At 39.1% G+C, this 21,382-nt stretch overlaps 1 protein-coding gene across 1 annotated transcript; it reads right to left on the bottom strand.

The window, feature by feature from the left end:
* Positions 1-7,232: 7,232 nt before the first annotated feature.
* Positions 7,233-7,820, bottom strand: LOC103811409 (potassium voltage-gated channel subfamily B member 2-like). Its single transcript, XM_009084378.1, has one exon. The coding sequence runs from the start codon at positions 7,818-7,820 to the stop codon at positions 7,233-7,235; it is 588 nt and encodes a 195-aa protein (XP_009082626.1).
* Between the last annotated feature and the right edge of the window lie 13,562 nt (positions 7,821-21,382).

Below are 21,382 nucleotides of genomic sequence, written 5' to 3'. Positions count from 1 at the left end.
ACTGCTCTCCTAAATTAAGAAGGACACATGGAGCTGGGGCAAATTGGAATAATGCTTTCTATCCACTGCAGGAAAGGACAGCTGTTCTCGAAGATTGTACCTGCTGGTAATTTACTGCTATATCATATACTCTAAATCCTAGTAGGTTTCTCTGTGCAAGAGCTACGGTGTGATTCTGTGAATGGTGTCACAAGTGCAGGCACACTCTACTCATTACTTTAAAACTTTGTTTTGACAGATGTTCACAATTAAATCTCACTACCAAATATGGAAAAAGGATTTCTCCAATTAAAAATAATTACTCTTGCCTTTTTTTCCCCTTTTAACAAGACTCATCATAAATCCTCTTTAATTTCCTTAATGTATCCATAAAACCAGAGTCAGTGAAGCCCCTTATCACAGCTCCAGGAAGGAAAGTTCCCTTCCTTCTGTTCATACAATGAATGAGAATATTCCCTGGCGCCCATACTTTAAGCCAGCTATGGACTGTCTGAATATGAGACTCTGCATCTTTGCTACAGGTACTGCTTCCAAAATTTCAGTATCTGTTTGTCTGACAATTAAGTGTCAATAATAAACATGTCAGTTCAAAGGACATTTTACTCATTTTATTCCAATAGTAGTTTTTAGTAAGTTCTTTTCATAAGTTTACGGCAAGACCTGTCAGCACATCATCAATAAGATCTCAGGGCTGGAACGAACTTGTATGTAACTGAGGTATTAAACACCTCTGGAGCAAGACAGATCAGATGGTAGCTCCATTCCCCTGATACTTTGAGCTGACCAAAAATGCTGAATCATGGGTCACATGATAGTTCATATAAGAAGTATAAAGAGGGTAAATAATCTTTTAATGACCAGCTCAGCAGTGAGCATACATAAGTTCTTAAAACCAAATCAATTAACTACTGCCAGTCTTCTTTGTTCCTTGATATAGTATCTATTGAAAAAACAATATATTCACTTATCTTTCAAGACATTAAAACACTTGAGATATTAAATATGAATGACTGGGATCAAATATAATCTCCTTGTCTTACAGTCACATTGACTGACTTCATCATTTGGCCTAAGAAATAACTTCACCTTAAAAGCAAACAGTGGTAATGTAAGTGTCCTCACCAGAAACAATGGTGAGATGAAGATATGTATTTAATATCATTGACCAGCCTCTGTGCTTTACCATAACTTAGTATCAGCAAACAAATTTCTATGAAGTATTGGGACCAACAGTGCAAATTATAACATTCCCGGTAGTACCTTGAGAGAAAGGTTTATGACAAGATTCCCCTAAAAAATAAATTGAAACCAGAGGTCAAACAGAAGTTCAACCCACAGATCAGCTAGAAAATACCACTTATCTTCAATGAACGTTATTATGCTCTGAGGTATATTATACACAATACAACACTTCTGGGAATTAAACTAGTACAAAAGCCATTCTTCACAATTTGAGAAAGCGAAAGTCTTAATTCTGTGTCATCTTCATCCTTGGTTGACAGTTAGATGGGACAGCACATAGAATTTAAGCTTTTTTTAGGGAGAAATATTAACAAAATCAAGATGACACAGAACATATAACCTGAACTGAGAAGAGGACATAACCAAGAAATGCTTTGTTCATACAACATAACAGAGGATGCAACATAACAAGTATTTCTTTCACTTGAACATGTTAATATCTTAGTGCAAACATTCAGCTGTTGACAGACACTTGGTTTATGTGTGATAGCTCTTCTTCACAATGTACTAATCAGCTCTAAGTTTTCCTGAAGTCCTCTGAGTGTATATGACGTTGCCTTCAAACAAAAGAGAACCAGTAGTGTACCACTAATTAGGCCTCATCCTTGAATAAACACTATGTGACAACCTGGGAGATAATTTATAAGGACTTGCAAAGGAATACTGAAATGTCCTATATGACACACTGCTCTGTTCTGAAGTCATGCCTAATGACTGCTAAGTTGCACTACCCCAGGACCACTCTGAAACTGCTCTACAAAGAATAGGCATAAGAATCAGTGTGAATTATATGTAAGTCAGACTTCTGGAAAGTAAGAATCAGGCCCCTAATGTAAAATAGGTGTGCCCTCTCTTGGCAAGTCTTTGCGGCAAGCCTAACCATAATGTACCTACAACTAAATAAATATCAGTAGCCTCAATCTCCTCTTTCATGCTTCCTTTTTTTCCTTTTTCCCCCCAGAGGAATTTTTTCACATAAGGGATTAGTTACTGAATACAACACACAAACTCCTCACAATTTCCAGTCAGGCTTGGGATAATTATACCTACTGTAATCCACAATCCACTAGCTGGCTGAGAAATTAGTGTGCTTTTTACAACGGAGGAATACTCATGTTAGAGTTTGCAAAGCAAACAAACAAACAAACAAAAAACTTTGGAAAAAAAAGAAAAAAAAAAGAAAATTAACCCCAAGAAAACACAAATCAACAAAATAAAATAAGGACAACTCAGCCATGCGAGTGAAACAAACAGAATTAATAGAGAACACTTTCAACCCCATCATGTTTCATATGCCATTAAAGAAACTCCATGCTGCAAAAAACACACAGGCCAATATTTTAGCCTTCTGTGTATGTACATCAATAGGAGTTATGCAAAAATTCAAGGACAGAGTGTGACTGACTAGTAATTTTTAAAATGATTTATTTATGCCATCTTTAATACTTGATCATTTAATGGTCAGACTGAGTTTGAAGGAAATAGTCAAGTGAGAAAGAGTGACTTGCACAAGAAAAAACTGTAGAATCAATAACAAGCAATTACCCTCTAGCTGCATCCAAAGGGTCAGTCTTTGATACAAAATACCAATTGAAAAATCTGAGTGATATTTAGTGACAATGTTACTGTAAGGTAATTAAAACACTCTTCTAAATGAAAGGTGATTAAGTCAGTATCAGATATCTTTAGGCAGACATAGGCTGTTCATTTCTCCTAGATATTCCACTTATTTCTGTCCTCATTGACTCTATATTTATAGCAGATCGTCTGCACTAGAAACATTCCAGATTTATTTAGGATTTAGCCCAAATGAATTTCACCAGTATAAAAAACCTGTGAGAAAAGAACCAGGCTTTTGGACTCCATAAACAAGAACGAAAGGAAGAGCTTGTGCATTAACACTTTGAAAGAAACATTCAATTTATGGATTAATTTGATTCACAATCATTCCAAAGTAAGGCTCCTCTGATTTTAAGTGCACTGCACAGAACAATATAACACACACGTGTTTCAAAAGGCATCAGCTTAGCCAGGTTCAGTCTTACTGCCCTAGTTCAGCAAGGTGCTGAACCATAAACACTTTGGCAATCCAACTGCAATCAGTTCACACCCACTGAAATCAATGCTCATTTGGTATCTGTTGAGGACTTTTATACTGCTGACAGATTGGTCAGAGCTGCTTCTGCACTAAGGAGGCTGTTATAGGTCCCACAAGTACGAATAGACGGCTGAATGATGACTGAAGTAAAGTAAAGAGTTTTCACAAACTACTGGCTGTGCAATAAGTATAAATGGTCTAAACACTCAGATGCTACTCTGGATCAAAGAATGCCAGACTCTCTCAAAACTCTGTGGTCTGGGGATCAGCATTTGCAACTTCTCTGAATGTAGAATATGCAAAATTCCCCTTCTTCCTAAATCCCAGAACTACTTCTCATTTCATTTCACTGCACATGTCTGAAATGGCTGAACTTCTGGACATCTTTATCTTAATCCTACTTAAAAAGCTTATGAACGAGAACAAGGAAAAATGGAGGCAAATCCTGTATTCCTCAGCTAAAACATCTACTAAATTCACAGAGTTTTGCTGGGGTGAGGACTATGCAAGAACTGCTGTGTCTCTAATACATTAATTGGTGATTGAGATGAGGTGCACATCTACATTAGCTAAAATTTAAAAAAAATCACACAGTAAAGTGTGCCGGTACTGTGCAACAGTACCTGACCTATAATATTCCTTTTTCACTAGCTAACCATAGTTAGCTTGCCACACATTCTACTTGTTTTCTCCTATTTGTTGTCACAGATCCTGTAAAATACCTGTTGTTCACTCACTGTCACCTTGTTCTGCCTCACCTTGCTGTAAGTGAAGTCAGTGGCAAACCTTTGCTGACCTCGAAACACGCAGGATTTGTCCTGAGATGCCTAATCCAAAGTGGGACTCCCTCTTAATTCAGTAAGCTTTGGATCAGACCTAGAAGGGATCTTAGCAGAATCAAGACGTGGCAAGACACAGTCACATATCAAAACCACATCCGAGTGTTTATCTCACATTCCTAATCTTTGATGTGAAAGGGATTAAAAAGCAAGCTGTTCCTGTCAACTGCTTGGATGCTACATAGGATATGAATGACTGAGCTATCTGTAGCATAGCTATGCACATTGACACCGTTTCGTTTCTTCCTATAGAAATTCAAAAAGAAGCTAATGTTTGAGTTCAAGGCTTATGGTGATATTTCTTCCTCTGGTTCCCAACTTCCCACTGTCAAAATCCCACCATCCTTTCTACTCCTACAGAAGAGAGAAGATGGCTGTGCCTCTTGTTTCAGGACAAACTAACGACTTACTTGACTGAACAGAGGATGAGAAACCTGAAAATTATGTGATCCAAACACTTCAGATAAAACCATGCCACAGAGCCTTACACAGTCTGTGATGGCTCCAGACTCTTTCGAAGTACATCCAACTGATTACAGCATATCTTGTTTTGCATGCAACTCCGCTTGTTTGCTTCTGTTCCCCAAGCTATGACAGCTTTCGTTCTCCTTTATGTCATTTGGCTGAGTTTCTACAGCTGTCTGAGACACCATGGGTGTATATGACTGTAATTTTAGTTAACATATGTATTTGCAGACTGAAGACCACTAGAAAAAGAAACTAAGTGCATGTATTATGGTGATTTCCAGCCACCAGAATCCCAGAAACCACATCAAATTGCATTAACTTAGAGTGAAGGCCATTGTAATCATGAAAAACATTGCCACATGTATACAAGTGCAGTGTGAAACTCCTTGTAGCAAGAAAGCATAGAACTATGACATTCAATCAAACCAGGAGATGAAAAAAAGGGAAATAAAAAGGTAAAAAATAATTATTTAGACATCTTGGGAAATGAAAGAAATGGCCACTTTCATCTGCAAAACCTAAGGAGAAATCCGGTCTGAGTGGCTGCAAGAGGACTTTATTAAAAGCTCAGAGTTAGCCTAACTCCTTTTAAGCAAATTCATGATGGGGCACTATTAAGTCATGAGAAGAATTTGGTCAATGGCATGCACTCATGCAAGTTTAACCATCCTGTATTTCTGTATTTATCCACCATGCAAAGAATGAATGTGAGTCACAGGCAAAGAACCTAAAAAACAGTATATTAGTTTCAGTTTATTCATCTGGTTCATCATTCTGTGTTGACTCCTACCTAGTCTCAGGAAAACGCTAATTAAGCATATGTCTCAAGCCCTAGAGGCAACTGCCTTCCTCTCTATGTAAAAAACCAAACCAAACCAAACCAAACGAAAATATTCCACAAAAAATTCTGCCTGCTGGATGTCACTGAGGCAGTGTCCGACAATCAGCTGATCTCCCAGGTCACGCACACTGTGCTTCAGCTGCGTGGCTCAGAAAGCAGATCCTCCCGTCTGCAACCAGGACGGGGAGAAGTCTGTTACTGAACACATCGGTGATGTTTCAAGCCATGCAGGACTGAGAAGCTGGTCCCTGAGTCCTGCAGGCAGTGTAGCAGCTGTGTCACAGAAGTGCTGGGGGGCTGATGGATGTTAGCTTGTAGCAGGGAATCGTGGTGTGTGACATGGACTCCCTGAACTCTTTTTGGCACAACTTATGCCCAACTGCTTCCCCTCTGCTCCTTCCCCTGGAGAGGAACATATGGCCCACAATTCATATCTCAGAAGCAGAAAATGTATTTGCATACTTATCTAAAATATTCCAAATACTTTCATTTTTCTCTTATAAGGTTTTTTTTCCAAGTTATGAACCTTATATTCTGGCACAATAATTATTTTTTTTAAACAAAAGTAAGTCCTTGCTTAAACAGCTAGGCAGCCCACTTTGAAAACTTAAAAATACAAAAATTGTGTATTGCACCTCAATAGCAAGAAGTTGCAATTGCAAGAAAAACTGGTTTTTGTCCATTCCACCATCATATTTTAATACTTACCTTAGTCCAATAGCATTGCATCCAATAACAAATCAACAGAAGAAAATAATGCCACAGTTAAGCTTAATATGAACATCTAAACACCAAACATTTTCACTTTGAGTCATTCAAACTAGAAATGAGCTTCAATAATTTACGTCATATTAATTAGCGCCTCACATCACAAACAGAACAATGAAATCCCTCAAAAAGCAAGAAAATCTTTCTTTTAAATAGCAGTACTGACATCTGTGTGTGCAGTCCCATTTCCACAAGGGTAAACTTTTCCACTGTATCAGTGAGACTTTAGCTAGCTTGCCTGTTTGAAGACAGCAGTACTGGATCAAGGCTTCATCTGAATATTTTCTCACTTCTGACTGAATACATAGAAATTTTACACATATCTATATGTGTGTGTATATGTGTACATATATGTATAGAATATACACATGTTTATGTACATGTACATGCATGCATATGCATATATATATGTTCTAATACTTGAATATTTTTATAGAGAACACTCTAATTCTTGATTGCAAAAATGTACTATAAGAGAAAATGTACTACAATCCTTGCCTATTGTAAAACCATGCCAGACTGGCTACTGACACTTTGATAACCTATCCAGCACACCTTATAAAACACTGACACCACACCTATGCAGTGCCTGCAATAGGACAAGTAGCAATACTGAAATGTATCTATGTTTCACATAACCCAATGCTTTTATAACAAAAAGTGTTCCTTTTGATAGTGTTCTCTGACTGTATTTTCACTGAAGTGTTTAATATGAAGTCCAATAAGAATCACACATGTTTCTGATTACATACAAAAAAACCAAAGCACCGCAGTCACCTAAAAGCAACTGAACTCAACAGGGTTCCTTCTGCTGATTTCAGTGGGTTCTAGGACGGATTTGGGTGTATTCATTTCATGATATGCAGATTTTTAGATTATTCTTTTCTTTGAATATTTTAGTGAAAGTTGTCAATTCCTGCAAGTCAGACACATGGGTCATGAAACCATTTTCTACTTTTTGTGTTAAGCCTAATGTTTATCCTACCTTTGCTGCCACAGATGAGTTGGGTTTCTCCAGCAAGTCCCAAAGCTTCTTCCTTTTCTCCGGGCAGCAGGTATTATCAAACTCTTCACCTTCTCTCTCTCGCATTGTCTCTGCCTCTCTCCTCAGTTCCTCATTCATCTGCTCTTTCTTTTGATGGTATCTTGCCTGGCAGCAAGATTCTAAATATATCTCATCAATCCCCCAGTAATCAAGCTCCTGGCCAAAAGAAAGAGCACACATTTCTTCCATCATATGTAGTTTCCCTGTCCTGTAGAAATTCAAAATGGAAGTGAAAGCCCCTGGATGTCGATCAAAAAAATACTCATTTTCATTCAAATTATAGTCATCACATACTTCTAGCAGAGATTCATGGGTATTGCAGTCTCTGAGCTTTCCTAATCGTGTCCTTGGAAGTCTGTCCAAAGTCCTCCACAGCACTTCGTGGTTGAGCCCACCAACATTTATTTTAACTCTTCGGGAGCAGGCTTTGCTCCTAATGATCTCCACTGGTTCTGGAGGCAGCGAAAGGGTAGACCTTGAAGACTTTTTGGTGATCCCTGGTGGAGCCTTCTCAGCCATTCTGAAAAAGATGCAGTTGTAACACCAGAGTCTTTAGGAGAATGAGCTTGGAGACTACAAATATTTGGGCAGAGTCCTCTTCAGACAGACAGTTCCATTCCTGAAGCTAAAAAAGACAAAAACTTAGAATATTGCAATGTACAATAAATCCCCCAATCTCTTCCCCTCTCCTTCTCTCGCTCTCTCCTTCCATACTTGCATGTGCAGATGAAAATTTAATGATGGCAATTTGCTCTCTCTGTAGTGATACTCTTGTGGTAATATACAGAACCCCTGAAACAACTGGAACAGCTAAGAGCACTATGTTCAAGCAAGGGAAAAACTCACTGGAATTTCTGCATTTGTGAAAATCAACTGTGACAATTTTATCAGTTTCTGATGCAACTACATTAGCTTAATCTGATTACTTACCAGTTAATATGTGAGGTATGCAGCTGGAAAGATTGTAGGTACATCCATAAGGAAAAAAGTTATACAGAGGCTAGCCTCCCTTTTATTAAAAAAATCAAATCTGGGAGATACTGAAACTGATTAAAACAATGACAGTATATCAAAATCTCCTATGAAGCCAAACTGCTTCCCTCCCTCTTGCCACTCAGATCTTGATTTGCTGCATGTGTATTATTTCATGGGTAAATGTTGCTCACCAAACAATTCAACTGCCATCCAACAAGGTAAATTTTCTAGCGCCAAATAGCAATGATTTCTTTCCAAATAAGTTAAAGGAATCCTAACCCTTCTGCAGCCAACTGACCAGTAATAAATTTATATATGCAAGGGCTGTGCATACTGTTCTCTGGATCCTCTGAAAGGTTTTTCACTGCCCCACTGTTCACCAGTTAAATTGCTGTAGACATGATTGCATGATAGCAATCAGCAACCTCAGTTTTAATAGTCCACAAGTACATCCTCACTCACTGTGACTAGTGCTTCAGTGAACTCTGAAGCGCAGCTGTTCATCACCAGATTTGGAATATCAGTATCAAACAGGAAGGAACCCACCCACTACCTCTACTATCATTAATTGTCAGACACAATGCTTAAATAATAACCTAGCAATGGTATCATGGCCCAGTGGGAGAATATTAAGAATGCTTAGACAAGCTTCTGTTCCAAAGTTGGAAAGTCCACTTCAGTAACTGACACCTCTTCCTCCTGTCCTTTGCAAATCAACAATTCAAAAATCTGATTTGTTTTTAAGTGAAATAAGTCCAGCTTTAAAAAAAGCATTTGATATGAACAAGTATTTGATCCTCTTTGCAGAGCAAGCATGAAGCTTGTGATGGGAGGGATTGTTACCTATAAATACATCAGGAGTAAACACCTGGGAGTGAGAAGAACGATTTGTACTAAAGGGCCATGATGGCACAAGAACAAATTGGAACAAACTCACCATAAAAAAAGTTAGAAATCTGAAAGGGAATTAGAAGGTCACAAAGACCAGATCCTCACCAGAACAATGAGGATCTAGAATAATCCTTTACTAAAAGTATCAGGAAAACCAAACAATTATTTCAGCATGTCATCTGATATGACAGTGTTGACTATGTTGCTGGTACAAAATTAAAATTGCTAAACCTCAATATATCTAAAGTTCCGCCACCAACAGATACAGTAATAATGACTTTGCCATGTACAATACAGGTGTTAACAGACTACCACATCCAAAAACATCAGGAAAGAGGAAAATTACTCATCAGAGTGATATTTGGATTTACAGATTTTCTGTTTTTTTACATTAGTACATAACTCACTCTCCTGTTAACCCCAATGACAGCAACAGCCCAGAACACCACCATTTTTGTCAGCAATTTCACTGTCAAGCTGAACCCACTTCAAAAACACAAGGAATGAAATATTCTGCCTCTTCCCATCCTGCCTCCAGCACCGCACTGTGAAGATCCCTCCTCATCTTCCAGTGCAACCCAGAGCACTTCTGTGTCTAATTACATAAGGGTTTAATCCTGTAACATTTACCTTCATTCACAAAAAAGATAATCTGATAACTTCACTTGCAAAGATAAATGTCCTACCAAAATCAAAGCCCTGGCATCAGTATGTTTACATAATATATATCCTTTTCTGTTGTGCTTGCTTTGTGTTTTGCTTTTTTCCTCTTGACCTTAGGCTGATTTTTTTCCTCTGGTTTTACCCTCCTCTTCCTTGCCTTATATTCAAGGGGATGATGGTGAGACTTCTGAAAAGGAGGGGACCGAAGACCTCCTCACATAAGCATCTCCTAGTGGTCTGTGATGCATTTTTCAGTCTTCTGGCATACAGAGAATCACACAAACAGTAAGAAGTTATGAGAGGCTATTTCTCTACAGAGGAAATATTTACGACCTTTCTTTTTAAAAAAAGCCTTTTAGACTTCAATGCACAATGATGCTTCTCCTTTAAAGGTTGTCTTATATAACAAAACACAAGAATCTCAGAAATTCATAGAGGTTCTGTCATTCTCCATGAAATCAGTCAAGTCTTCAGGCAGTCTCTACAGAGGTTCACTAGTTTATTCAATATTGTATCTCAGGAATTTATTATTTTCTTAAATGAAAATGTGTACCCTAATATTAGCAATATCAAGTAAAACACAGTAGAAATCAAGCAGCTGATCTGATTATTCTTAGGTTAACCATCTACTCATTTGTTTTTCTGATTGCAGAAACCAGATCCACAAGACTATGCATAGTTTTACCTTTCCTTTTTCCTTTACCACATATATTTTTTAAACAATGCAAAAATTGTAATGCCACCAAGACTGGGGTAATGATGAGAAAACATTTTCTGATTTGCCAGTACAATTGTTGGTTGCATCTTCGTACTTGAGGAAAAACAGCTTTTCTAAAAAGCTTTTAAAATCCTGGTGACTATCCTGAAATCAGCAGTGAAACACTATTAAGTGTAGTGTTGAGAAGGTGCTATGTATGTATGTATGTTTGTATATACCAAGGGATGAACCAGCATTCACAACACACAGCGCTCTGAAAAGATCAAAAATAAAATGCCTTTTCCCAAATGAAGGGTCTTGAACCATGAGGGTGATTTTAGCCTATTTTACAGAGCTCCTACACTGAAATATATACAAAAGCAGAGTAAATAACTTAAAAGTAAATAAGTAAGTTCTTTTCGTTTGCTTCCTAAGTGCTTTTATTCACACCTTCTTTTGTTCTCTGTGGGAAATGTAAAAAAAATTTCTTCCTATGCAGCTTTTCCCCAAACTTGGGCTACAAAGCCTATATTTAACTGTGCCTTTAACAAAAACATAATAGTCTCTGTTTCATAGATTCATTGAATTATAGAATATCCTGAGTTGGAAGGGACCCAAAGAGATCATCAAAGTCCAACTCCTGGCCCTGCACAGCTCCAAGAAGCAGACCATGAGCCTGAGAGTGTTGTCCAAATGTTTCTTGAACTCTGCCAGGCTTGGTGCTGTGACCACTTCCCTGAGGAGCTGTTCCAGTGCCCAACTACTCTATGAGTGAAGAACATTTTTCCAATATCTAACCTAAACCTCTCCTGACACAACTTCAGGCCATTCCCTTGGGTCCTCTCATTGGTCACCAGAGAGAAGAGATCAGTGCCTGCCCCTCCTTTTCCCCATATGAGGAAGCTGCAGATTGCTATGAGGTCTACCCTCAGTCTCCTCCAGGCTGAACAGACTTCAGCTGCTCTTCATATGGCTTCCCCTCTGGGCTCTTCAGCAGCTTTGTAGCTGTCCTTTGGACACTTTCTATTAGCTTTACATCCTTATATTGTGGTGCTGAAAACTGCACACAGCACTCGAGGTGAGGCCACACCAGCAGAGAGTAGAGCAGGATAATCACCGCCCTGGACTGGCTAGCAATGCTGTGCATGATGCACCACAGGGCACGGCTGGCCCTCCTGGCTGCCAGGGCACATTGCTGACTCATATTCAACTTGCCATCGACCAGGACTCCCAGATCCCTTTCTGCGGGGCTGCCTTCCAACCCCTCACTCCCCAGTCTCTACATACAGCCATGGTTGCCCTGTCCAAGGTGCAGAATCCAGCGCTTGCTCTTGTTAAACTTCATATGCTTGATGATTGCCCAGCCCTGTAATTTGTTAAGGTCTCTCTGCAAAGCCTCTCTGTCTTTGAGGGAGCCAACCACTCCCAATCTAGTATCATCAGCAAACTTACTTAGTATCCCTTCGAGCCCTGCATCCAAGTCATTCATGAAGATGTTGAAGTGCAGTGGGCCTAAGATGGAGCCCTGCAGAACCCCAGTAGTGACTGGTCTCCAGCCTGATGTAACCCCATTTAATATAACCCTTTGTGCTGGAAACAGGAGCCAGTTTCTCAGCCACCACATCATGTGCTTATCCAGCTGTGTGTTAGACATTTTGTCCAGAAGGATATGAGAGACGGTATCAAAAGCTTTACTGAAATCCAAAAAGATTACATCAACTGGCTTCCCATGCTTAGGTAGGTGGGTTACCTTGTCATAAAGGAAATTATGTTTATGTTCTTTAACTACATAACATCTTAAATTTTAAAGTCTATATTATAAATTCAATACAAAATCATCAGATCTTTCATTATAATAACAAACCGTACAAGTGAGGTTACCTTTACAATTCATTAAATTACCTTTCTGGCTTTTAGTTACTCCAACTACTATTTTTCTTTTTCATGAGAAAGCTTAAAATACTTTTAAGCTTAGTTTATTGCCTTAAACTTTTGGCTGTGTGCAACTCCAACATGTACCTTGTCTACCATGGTCTAGTGAGAAATGCGACTACCCCTCGGCAGACAGGCAAAGCCAGCCTGCTGCTCACCAGCACTCTCAGCAATCAGTAGAGAAAGACACAAATTCTAACCCCATATATATAAAAGCAACTCCAGATAAACCCCATATTCTTTCAGTGCAATAAAAAAACCTACTCTGTAGCAAAATACCTGTAATATTGCACAAAACTCTTCCAAATCAAAGCCAATTCTCTGCATTAAATAAAAGTGAAAACTTCAAAGACTACTACTCAAAAAACTAGGGAAAGCCAGAAGGAAGGTTAAGTGCCTTCCCCCGCACCACAGGCATGCAGCCTTTAATGGTGTGATTCCCCCCACATCAATCCCTTCTGCTTTAAGTGAACGGGTAATTATTTACCATTTCTTTTCATCTTTCGCATTCAGTATTTGGCCTCTGATGTTATTCAGCGTGTCCTGCTGCAAGGCCTACACTTATACGCAAAGTGCTGAATTTCCCTCGGGGATCTCTCACTATCCTGCCCAAGTGCTTCCAGGGTATCCCAGTCTCCCTGTAGTAGGAGGCCATTATTACCATTGCTTTATAATGGAGAAATGAAGGTCAGAGATGCCTGAAGTATCCAGTAACTTTGGCTGCTCAAATTGAGAGCTGCTTTTACAGAGTCCTTAGCATTTTCAGCACATTTGATGGGCATGCCTACGTGAGTGATTAAACCCTCAGGCAGAGGAGCCCAGTTGTCTGTGCTGTCACGTTGCTGGAGCATTTGCTGCCACGGCACAGTTTGGACTCTCACAAATCATTTGCAGGGATGGCTGGAGAGTCAGCATGCTTCAAGGTCTGCTTGGGGCCTAGGTGAGTGTAACCACACACACAGAGGTCACCATGCCAGCTAGTCTGAGCAACGCCAGCCTCTTCTATGGACTCCATGTGCAAGACCTCTCTTCCAAAAGGATTCACATCCAAGCTACTTTTGCATGCCTTAGTCATAAACATCTCACCCAATCTTTGCCATACAAATTTCATCAAAGAACGTGGAGATGCTACACTACATAAGCACACTTCACTGTTGGAGCATGTCCTCCCTTGCACTTAAAGCACTGTGAAGAAAAAGGTATTTGGGACATAAAAAAGGATGTATTATAAAGCCCCCAGGAAAACAAAACAAATTTGCTTTCTTCTGACTTTTAAGAGACAAACTTTTATCATTTTTGTCAGAAGATGTCTTTTTGTCAAAACTTGTCAACTAGTTCGCAAGAAAAGACTGTGTTAATTAATTTCCTTGCTTTGAAAACAAATGGAAGAATTTTTCACAATTTGTTGAACGCATCTTCAACATTTTTAAACAAAATCTGGTTCTAAATGCGCTGATGTTTAATTATTTCTTTAAAGGCTAAGAAAGGTCTGGATCAAAATGAGACATTCTGAAATTATTAAACAAATTCATTTGGGTGATCCCATTCAATGTAAGCCTTTTCAGGTCTGGAAAATCTAAGATCAATGTGTTTTAGTTTTTCCCATGCGAAAACACTCACTGAAATCAAGAAAAATTTGGGAACACAATTGTTGCATTTACTAGTTTGGCTATTAAAATGGACTTATCAGATATTCAGCCTGTATATAATGCAGATATGTAATGACTTCTGAAAAAATTAGCTGTAGGCTTTGTAAGTGTAATGTCAGGGGAAGTTCAGAGTGAACATTAGGAAAAGGTTCCTCACTGAGAGTGTGGTTTGTCACTGGAACAGGCTCCCCAGGAAACTGGTCACAGCAGCAAGCCTGACAGAGTTCAAGGAATGTCTGCACAATGCTTTTAGTCACAGAGTTTAGTTTATAGCTTTACATAGTCCTGTGAAGAGCAGGGAGTTGGACTCGATGATTCTTATAGGTCCCATTCCAACTGGAGCACTAGAAACATTCTATTATTCTAAAAAGCCTCAGAAAGCCTGTGCCCACTTCAGCGTCTGACTCTTAGAGTCTACAACCTGGGATACAGCAAGTTAGCCAAGAAAAGATAGTTAGTTGAGACAAATGAATACATTTCTACTGAGCAAACACATTTTTAGAACTTTATGTGCCAGCTTATTTGATTGTATGATTCTTCTTTTTTCAACTTCTGTTTTGCTGCAATATCTCTGCTACCACATCCCAGCTATCAAATGTTTCTTCTTTGTTTCAAAATGTGAATACCTGCAGTTTCTTAATGGTGTGGGATCTTTATTACTACCATTTTCCCATAATTTCTGTTTTTTAAAAAACGACTGAGATGATAGCTAAAACTCTGCATAAAAGCATCCCTCTTAAATGAGTTGTTCGTTCTTTCCATTTCTCATCTTGCAGAAATCACATCTCATATAGTTAAGGATTGGCAAGCTGAAGGCAGAAAGTGTCAGGAAACATGTCAAAGTATTCCTGAACATCGTGTGTATGTCTCAGATTCATATCCATATGCAGGAACACATGCATGCACGCACAGGAGAGAAGTAGCTGAGCTTTGATTGTCCAGATTACTGGTGACAGCACTTGGGCTCAAGTCCTCAGAGTCTTCAGTGGGTGAAACCACATGGTCTGAAGGGGCAAAGATGGAGTCTCAGTCTGTCCCCCCTGTGACAGAGCTTCCCTGTGAGAAATGGATGGATCTTGCCAGACCACAACCATGGTCAGCGCCACTCCTGGAGATCGGAGTTCTTCCATGACCTAAGACCAAATCACACCTCTAGCCCTGAGAGCTCTTACATGAGTTGGTCTATGGAAAGTAAGATATTGCTTAGAGAGGAAATCCCACAAAACCAGCCCCTGGGCTGGTGGCTAGCTGGTCTGAAATGATGATTATTTCTATTTCATAACAGACCTCACAGATTATTTATTTCTGGCATGTGAAAATTTAAATGTTGTCTGCACATAGTCTCAAAGACCTGCAGGAAACACTCTCAAAAAGGATGGGACCTTTTACAGAGGAACTTTTCAGACTGACTAAACCAGTCTGTCTGCTAACTCCCTGTTCTCACCATCTTGAGTACAGAAGTGTCTTTTAGATGGATAAGCTGAACTTCACCAAGGAGCAGCAGACTCTGATGCTTTATATATTCCTTAAGAGCCTTGGATAAGAAAAGTCAGACAGAAATAGGTAAGGTGACAGAATACATAAGAAGAGGGAGAGTATGACTGATAAAACATTTGTAAAATCTTGCAGTCATGCAAGCTTAGCAGTTTTGGCTTATCTGAGTTTTCTAACTACCCAAACAGCACTTGCAATCACTTACTGAGGCTGCTATGCAATGTAAAGCTGTGTGGGTGGACTCTAGACACATCACAGGTGATGCAGACTAGTTTACACCAAAAAGCTGAATGTTCTTGAGAGCATTCAGCGCAACTTTACCTCAAGACCTGTATGGAATTTAGGACTGTGTATGGAATTTACTCAAGTATCCTTGTCGAGTAGGACCTAGTCACAAGTCTGGAGCTGAGCACTGGATTTGAAGCACCCCCTCAGTCTGCACTGAGGTCTGAAGATAGCAATGAACATGGCTCTGCAGGCTGTCCCAGCACTGAATCATAAGCCCCACCAGTCTTTACTCCACATCAGCTCTGGTACTCTGTCCTTCCTTACTAGCCAAGCTCTGCTGTTGGTGCCTGTGACAAGCGTGGATATATAATCCTTACAAACAGTCCTGATGTGTTTCTGCTCAGTTTACAAAAATGGTTGCATTTCCATTGCAGGTTGAAGCATCTCTTGTTTAGGATGTAATTGTTGGTCATGTCTGCACTATACTATTTATGTTTACAATTGGTTGCTAAGGGCTGAATTATTGCTTTCACCAACGATACTGTCTTTCACTGCTTATTTAGCCTTCCCTGGAAATTTCAGAGGGGAACAGCTGTCACAGAGAAGTACAAGGCCAAATGGCAGATCATTTTCTTTAATTTCAAACAACCAGATATCACAGAAATGCAGTTATGTAAGGTCACCATTTCAGGTTTAAATCAGACTACATATTTATATCCCAACTAGTATTTTGAACCTACAGGTTTGATTGGTGCTTCCATACAATTCTTTGAGAATGTACAGAGGTTACATATACAGGATGTACTAATAATAGTAAATATACTAACATTAATCAATTAGAGCTTTGACTTGCAATTTATTTATCCACTACTTGTATTTTTTTCTAATTGCATTGCAGTGCATTAAGGTGATGGAGGAGATTGTCAACACATCATTCATTCTTTGAGGAGGCACCATTCTAACCAGTCATCCTAAAACAATCAGTTTTAGGGCTATTCTAAATACATAATCTTCTCCAAGCCTTCAGCCTTCCACTGGTCCCTGCCAATAACAGTGCTGCCAAGTAGCTGAAAGAACTGAAGAACTCCACAGATGTCTTTTTGTTCTCCTGAAGAAAAGCTTGCACAGTGTAGTATTGAATGATGATTCTAGTTTACTAGGAAGGGAAATATTACACAACATATAATATTTCATAAATACATAGAGAATGATGTCTGAAGCAACCAGGCACATTGAGATGAGTCAGATTTTATCCCTCTTTGAATGAAACTGCACCGACAACTTTGGATGCTGCACTTTGTCCAGAATCCTGGTATAATGTTTGAGTTTTATAATAGAGCAAAACCATATAATTCTACCATCCTAAATCTACAATTAAGGTAAGCATAGTTGTATTCTTAAGTGACTTCTTCAGAAATGAAAACATTTGTGTTCAATTGCTGCCTCTGTCAAAAAATTTCAGTTTGAACCATTTCTAACTGGACGTTTCCCTGATTCAACCATGGTAAATGGTAGGCCTAGACCTACCTAAACAACAGACAGGACGAGACATGACCAAAGATAACAGTTTGAGTGGGGTAGATTTACTCAAGAGACATTTGTATCTACCCATCAGGAGCCTAGCCCATGTTCCTATTGCTGGTGCTTCACAGAAGCTCTGAAGCTAGAAGGAATGAATCAAGGCCTTGAATTTTGGGTGACTCGGTTCTGACAAGCGCCTTTGTACACAGCTGGAAATGTCCCCAAGGTCACAGCACCAGCAAGTCTTTAGAAAATGCTTTTATCATTAAAATCAGGAAAATTTCAGTCCTGGCTTGATTCTGAAGAATCCATCCCTTCAAGATTTTGATGTCTTCAGCTATAGAATGCTTTGGAAAAACAACCCAAACTACTACTACAAATTGTCATACGGGGCCTTGGACAACCTGACATCTCATTTTGCCCATCTGTGACACACAGTCACCAAGAAAGCAGAAAACTTTGTTTCCCAAACTTATCTAAAGTGTTTTGGTTCCAGATAATGCACAAAGGTACAGCTGGTCTGGGGAGCAGTAAGGGAAAGTTGTTCTTAGGAACTCCAGTTGAACACTGCAGTGAAGAAGCTACACTTCATTTTCATATTGACTTTTAGTCCTACCTGATACCAAACATTTTTGACCCTCAATTTGACCTGACAATAGGAAAAAGTGAGGACTCACTATCATGCACAATCCCATGCTACTGTTGCTGTAATTCTGAAATCAAGACAGGCTAAAAGGAACACGTTTCTAAAACTGATGCTATAAATTAATTTATTTACCTCTTTCGAGACAAAATGTATTTTTAAAAGCCACAGCATCCTCTTTAAAAATGTGCTTCATCAGAGCTGTTAGTTTAAGGTTTCTAATATTAAATATGTAAGACCCAAGTTGAAAAAAGGGTTTGGGAATCTCTAAGGAGGGATAAACACCATATTTCACAGTCAGGAAGAAGATGCTCTGAACTCCCATCCAGGCCCAAAAGATAAGTAGGATCAAAAGGGACACAACCCACTCACATGGTATTCTAAGCCTGGAAATGATTCCTCTTCCAAGAGGTATGTAAAACACAGACATTCAATAGAACTGAACAAGGTCCACTCTTTACAAAATATGGTGGCAGCAACCTATTGATGCAATTGCCTGATGATTAAACATTCACCCAGGGACCATGTTCATCCCTGGTGAATCAAACCTGCGGTTTATATCTTCCAGGCTACTGCTGCTACCAGTAATCCCCAGGATGGGTGCAGGGATGGAGATGATCCTCCCTGTTCCTACTGAGCAAGAATGAGGCAGTCTGTGCTTGAAAGGCAATAGACATGAATGGGTCTGTAACTCATGGATGTGAGCAGTCTTACAGGTTGGGGGAATCTTGGATTACAAGAGGTGAAATATTTGTTTGCATCAAGTTAATCTACGAAAGATCTAAAAGCTTGATTTTTCTAGATGAGTACCCTAACCAGAAGGTTACTGAGCAAAAGTAAGACATTTTCACTTTTACCTAGGTGGTCGACATGTTGGACCAACAAAACATTCTCATCCCTTCTTTAGTTCAAGGGTAGCAGAAGATAGCCAGCACTGCTAGTGTTAATTTAGTGACATGTCTAAATAGGGACTAAAGTGACTATCAGTAGCCAGGCTAGTCCTGAGTATAAATTCAAGTATAAGACTTACCCACTTAAGAGGTTTGCTCTATGTCAGTAATAATGAGAATGAAGAAAGTATGAGATGGAAATATTCTAGAAAGCAAGACCTTCTAGATGGCACTCCTGTCAAGGTAGATCGACTCTGTGTGCTATTAATCTCAGCAACCACTGAACGAGCACGTATAAGTCTGTCACTCATAGCTTTGTGATTTCAAGGCTAATTAGGCCAATTCACTGTTTTGAGTCTGCTTAAATACATTAGTAGGATTCTTCTAGCTGCTGAAGCTTGCCAGCACTTTCTGCTCAAACTGTCTCAGGATCTCTCTGGCATACACAAATTTACACTGGATGTATGGCCATAAATTGTAGCAGGATTATTCAGCCACCTGAGAGTACATCCAGCTGAGCTGAGGTCAGCAACCTTGTAGGCAAACCAAACCCTCACACTTTAAGAGGGCAAAAGACACAACTGAAAACCCTGTGGAAAGCAGCATTATGGCATCATTTTGAGTTGTTGCACTTGACTACAATTTTTATCTCTATATGTTAAAGATACAACTAATTTTCTAAAAGTTAACTACTGATGAAATACTGTAAAATAATATTTTATGAACTGCCTTCAGACACCTTATTAAAGCTATGAGGAAAATTTATTCTGTATTTGGACTGTACTGCCACAACTGATTTCTGTTTCTTAACTTGTTAGGCAATCAGGGGGAGAAGCTCATCTCCACTGTCATCAAAGAAGATTACGTTTGAGAGCTTTGTTCAGTTAATTATCAGCACAGCTTTGCATTCATTTCCTCGTAACATGGTTTTACCTAACAGGCTGATGTTTATTTCCTAACAAGCTAATACCCAAATATGATGGTAGCATGAAGAACACCCTGCAACAGCAAGTACGACTTTCCAGGGAGAGGCACTGATAAACCTAGAGGCATCTGCCATCACATGCCGGTGCTGTGATGAGAGCTGCTCAGCCCCTTTGCCTTGGCTCAGACTGCAAATGCCCTCACACAGTTTCACAGCGTACTGTGGTCCCCCTGTCATGGTACTATGAGAGGTAAATTGGTAGATTGCCATTGGTCCTTGTAAAGACTAAAACTGCTGCTTTTCGCAGCCTACTCCTAAACGCTCAGAGCTGCATTATGCTAGCATGACATATATTATTTATTAGCTAATAGATTGTTGTTCTGACTCTCTTGCTGGTGCCAGCAGTGATGCTACTGAGTCCTCTTTATAGTTTTCTGGAGGAGGAATAGGGACATATAGAAGCCAGACACCTAAGTCACAGCTCATCTACCATTACAACTAAATATAGATTTCCTGCATTAAAACAAATAAATTAAAAACCCCACTGATTTTTAGCGGCCTAAGACTTTTCTATTACTGTTTTCATAATGCTCTTGTGGTCACCATAATCCACGAAGAAGTACATTAAAAATAATATCATTCGCTTACTGATGATGCAGTTAACATCTTACTTTCACACTGGTGAACAAAAGTAGTTTAAAAAAAATCATCCTCAGTTTACTTCACATCTCCAGCCTCGGAAGAAAGCAACATATTGCACAGTAAACAAGTGAAACTTCAGGAGGATGTCAGTGTGTGACTTGCACTGAAGTTAGTTTCTGCATGTGCTGCAATGAGCACCAGGAAAGACAAAAGCCAGAAGAGCCTTTACAGTCCTTCGAGCTTCTATGGAGAACACAGGCGGTTTTCAACTTACTAGATTTTAAATATCTTACCTGATGCATAAGACTTTTATGGTATTTAGTGATCTGGGAAGCTATCCTGGGACTGACTTTGTATCTACAGCTAACCAAGGTAAGAAACTTCCAAGTTCTATTCAATAAAAAATTGAGTTATTCAGTCTCTCTGTCCAATTTTTATATTTTGTCATATATATACAGTTCACTTAGATTGAATTTAAGCATGACTGAGCAATGTATCTATTATAGCATGCAATATGATATCTCAAATTGCGTAATAGTGAAGTAAAAATTCAAAATAATGAAATTCTTTCCATATGCCTTCCATATAGCCAGAGAATTATAGATAAACAGACATAGGAAGCTATGGGATTGCCCAAAAATCTACATTTACAATAGGAAAAAATCTAGTCTATAATGTCCCAAGCAATTTATTTTCACAGTATCTCACAGAATCTTGTTGCACATATCAAGAGATCTCTGCAATTAAAAACTGGAAAGTTTATTTTAGTTTACAGTTAGTATTGTTATACAGTAGATACTCATTTCTACCTGCTAAAATGTGACTTAAAACAACATGTCACAAAGATTTATTAAAAATAATCCAAGAAATTAAACACCCAGTGCCACTACCACAGCAATAACTACAAGAAAAAGATCCCAGCTACTGCCTG

Source organism: Acanthisitta chloris, unplaced genomic scaffold (genome assembly GCF_000695815.1).
Source record: "Acanthisitta chloris isolate BGI_N310 unplaced genomic scaffold, ASM69581v1 scaffold11111, whole genome shotgun sequence".
In the NCBI taxonomy this organism is placed as follows: Eukaryota; Metazoa; Chordata; class Aves; order Passeriformes; family Acanthisittidae; genus Acanthisitta; species Acanthisitta chloris.
Note: the sequence above shows the minus strand (reverse complement) of the source record. Positions and strands in the feature narration are given on the sequence as shown.

Excerpts from the sequence above, each read along its gene's own strand:
- LOC103811409 (XM_009084378.1), bottom strand. The coding sequence starts at position 7,820 with ATGGCTGAGAAGGCTCCACCAGGGATCACCAAAAAGTCTTCAAGGTCT.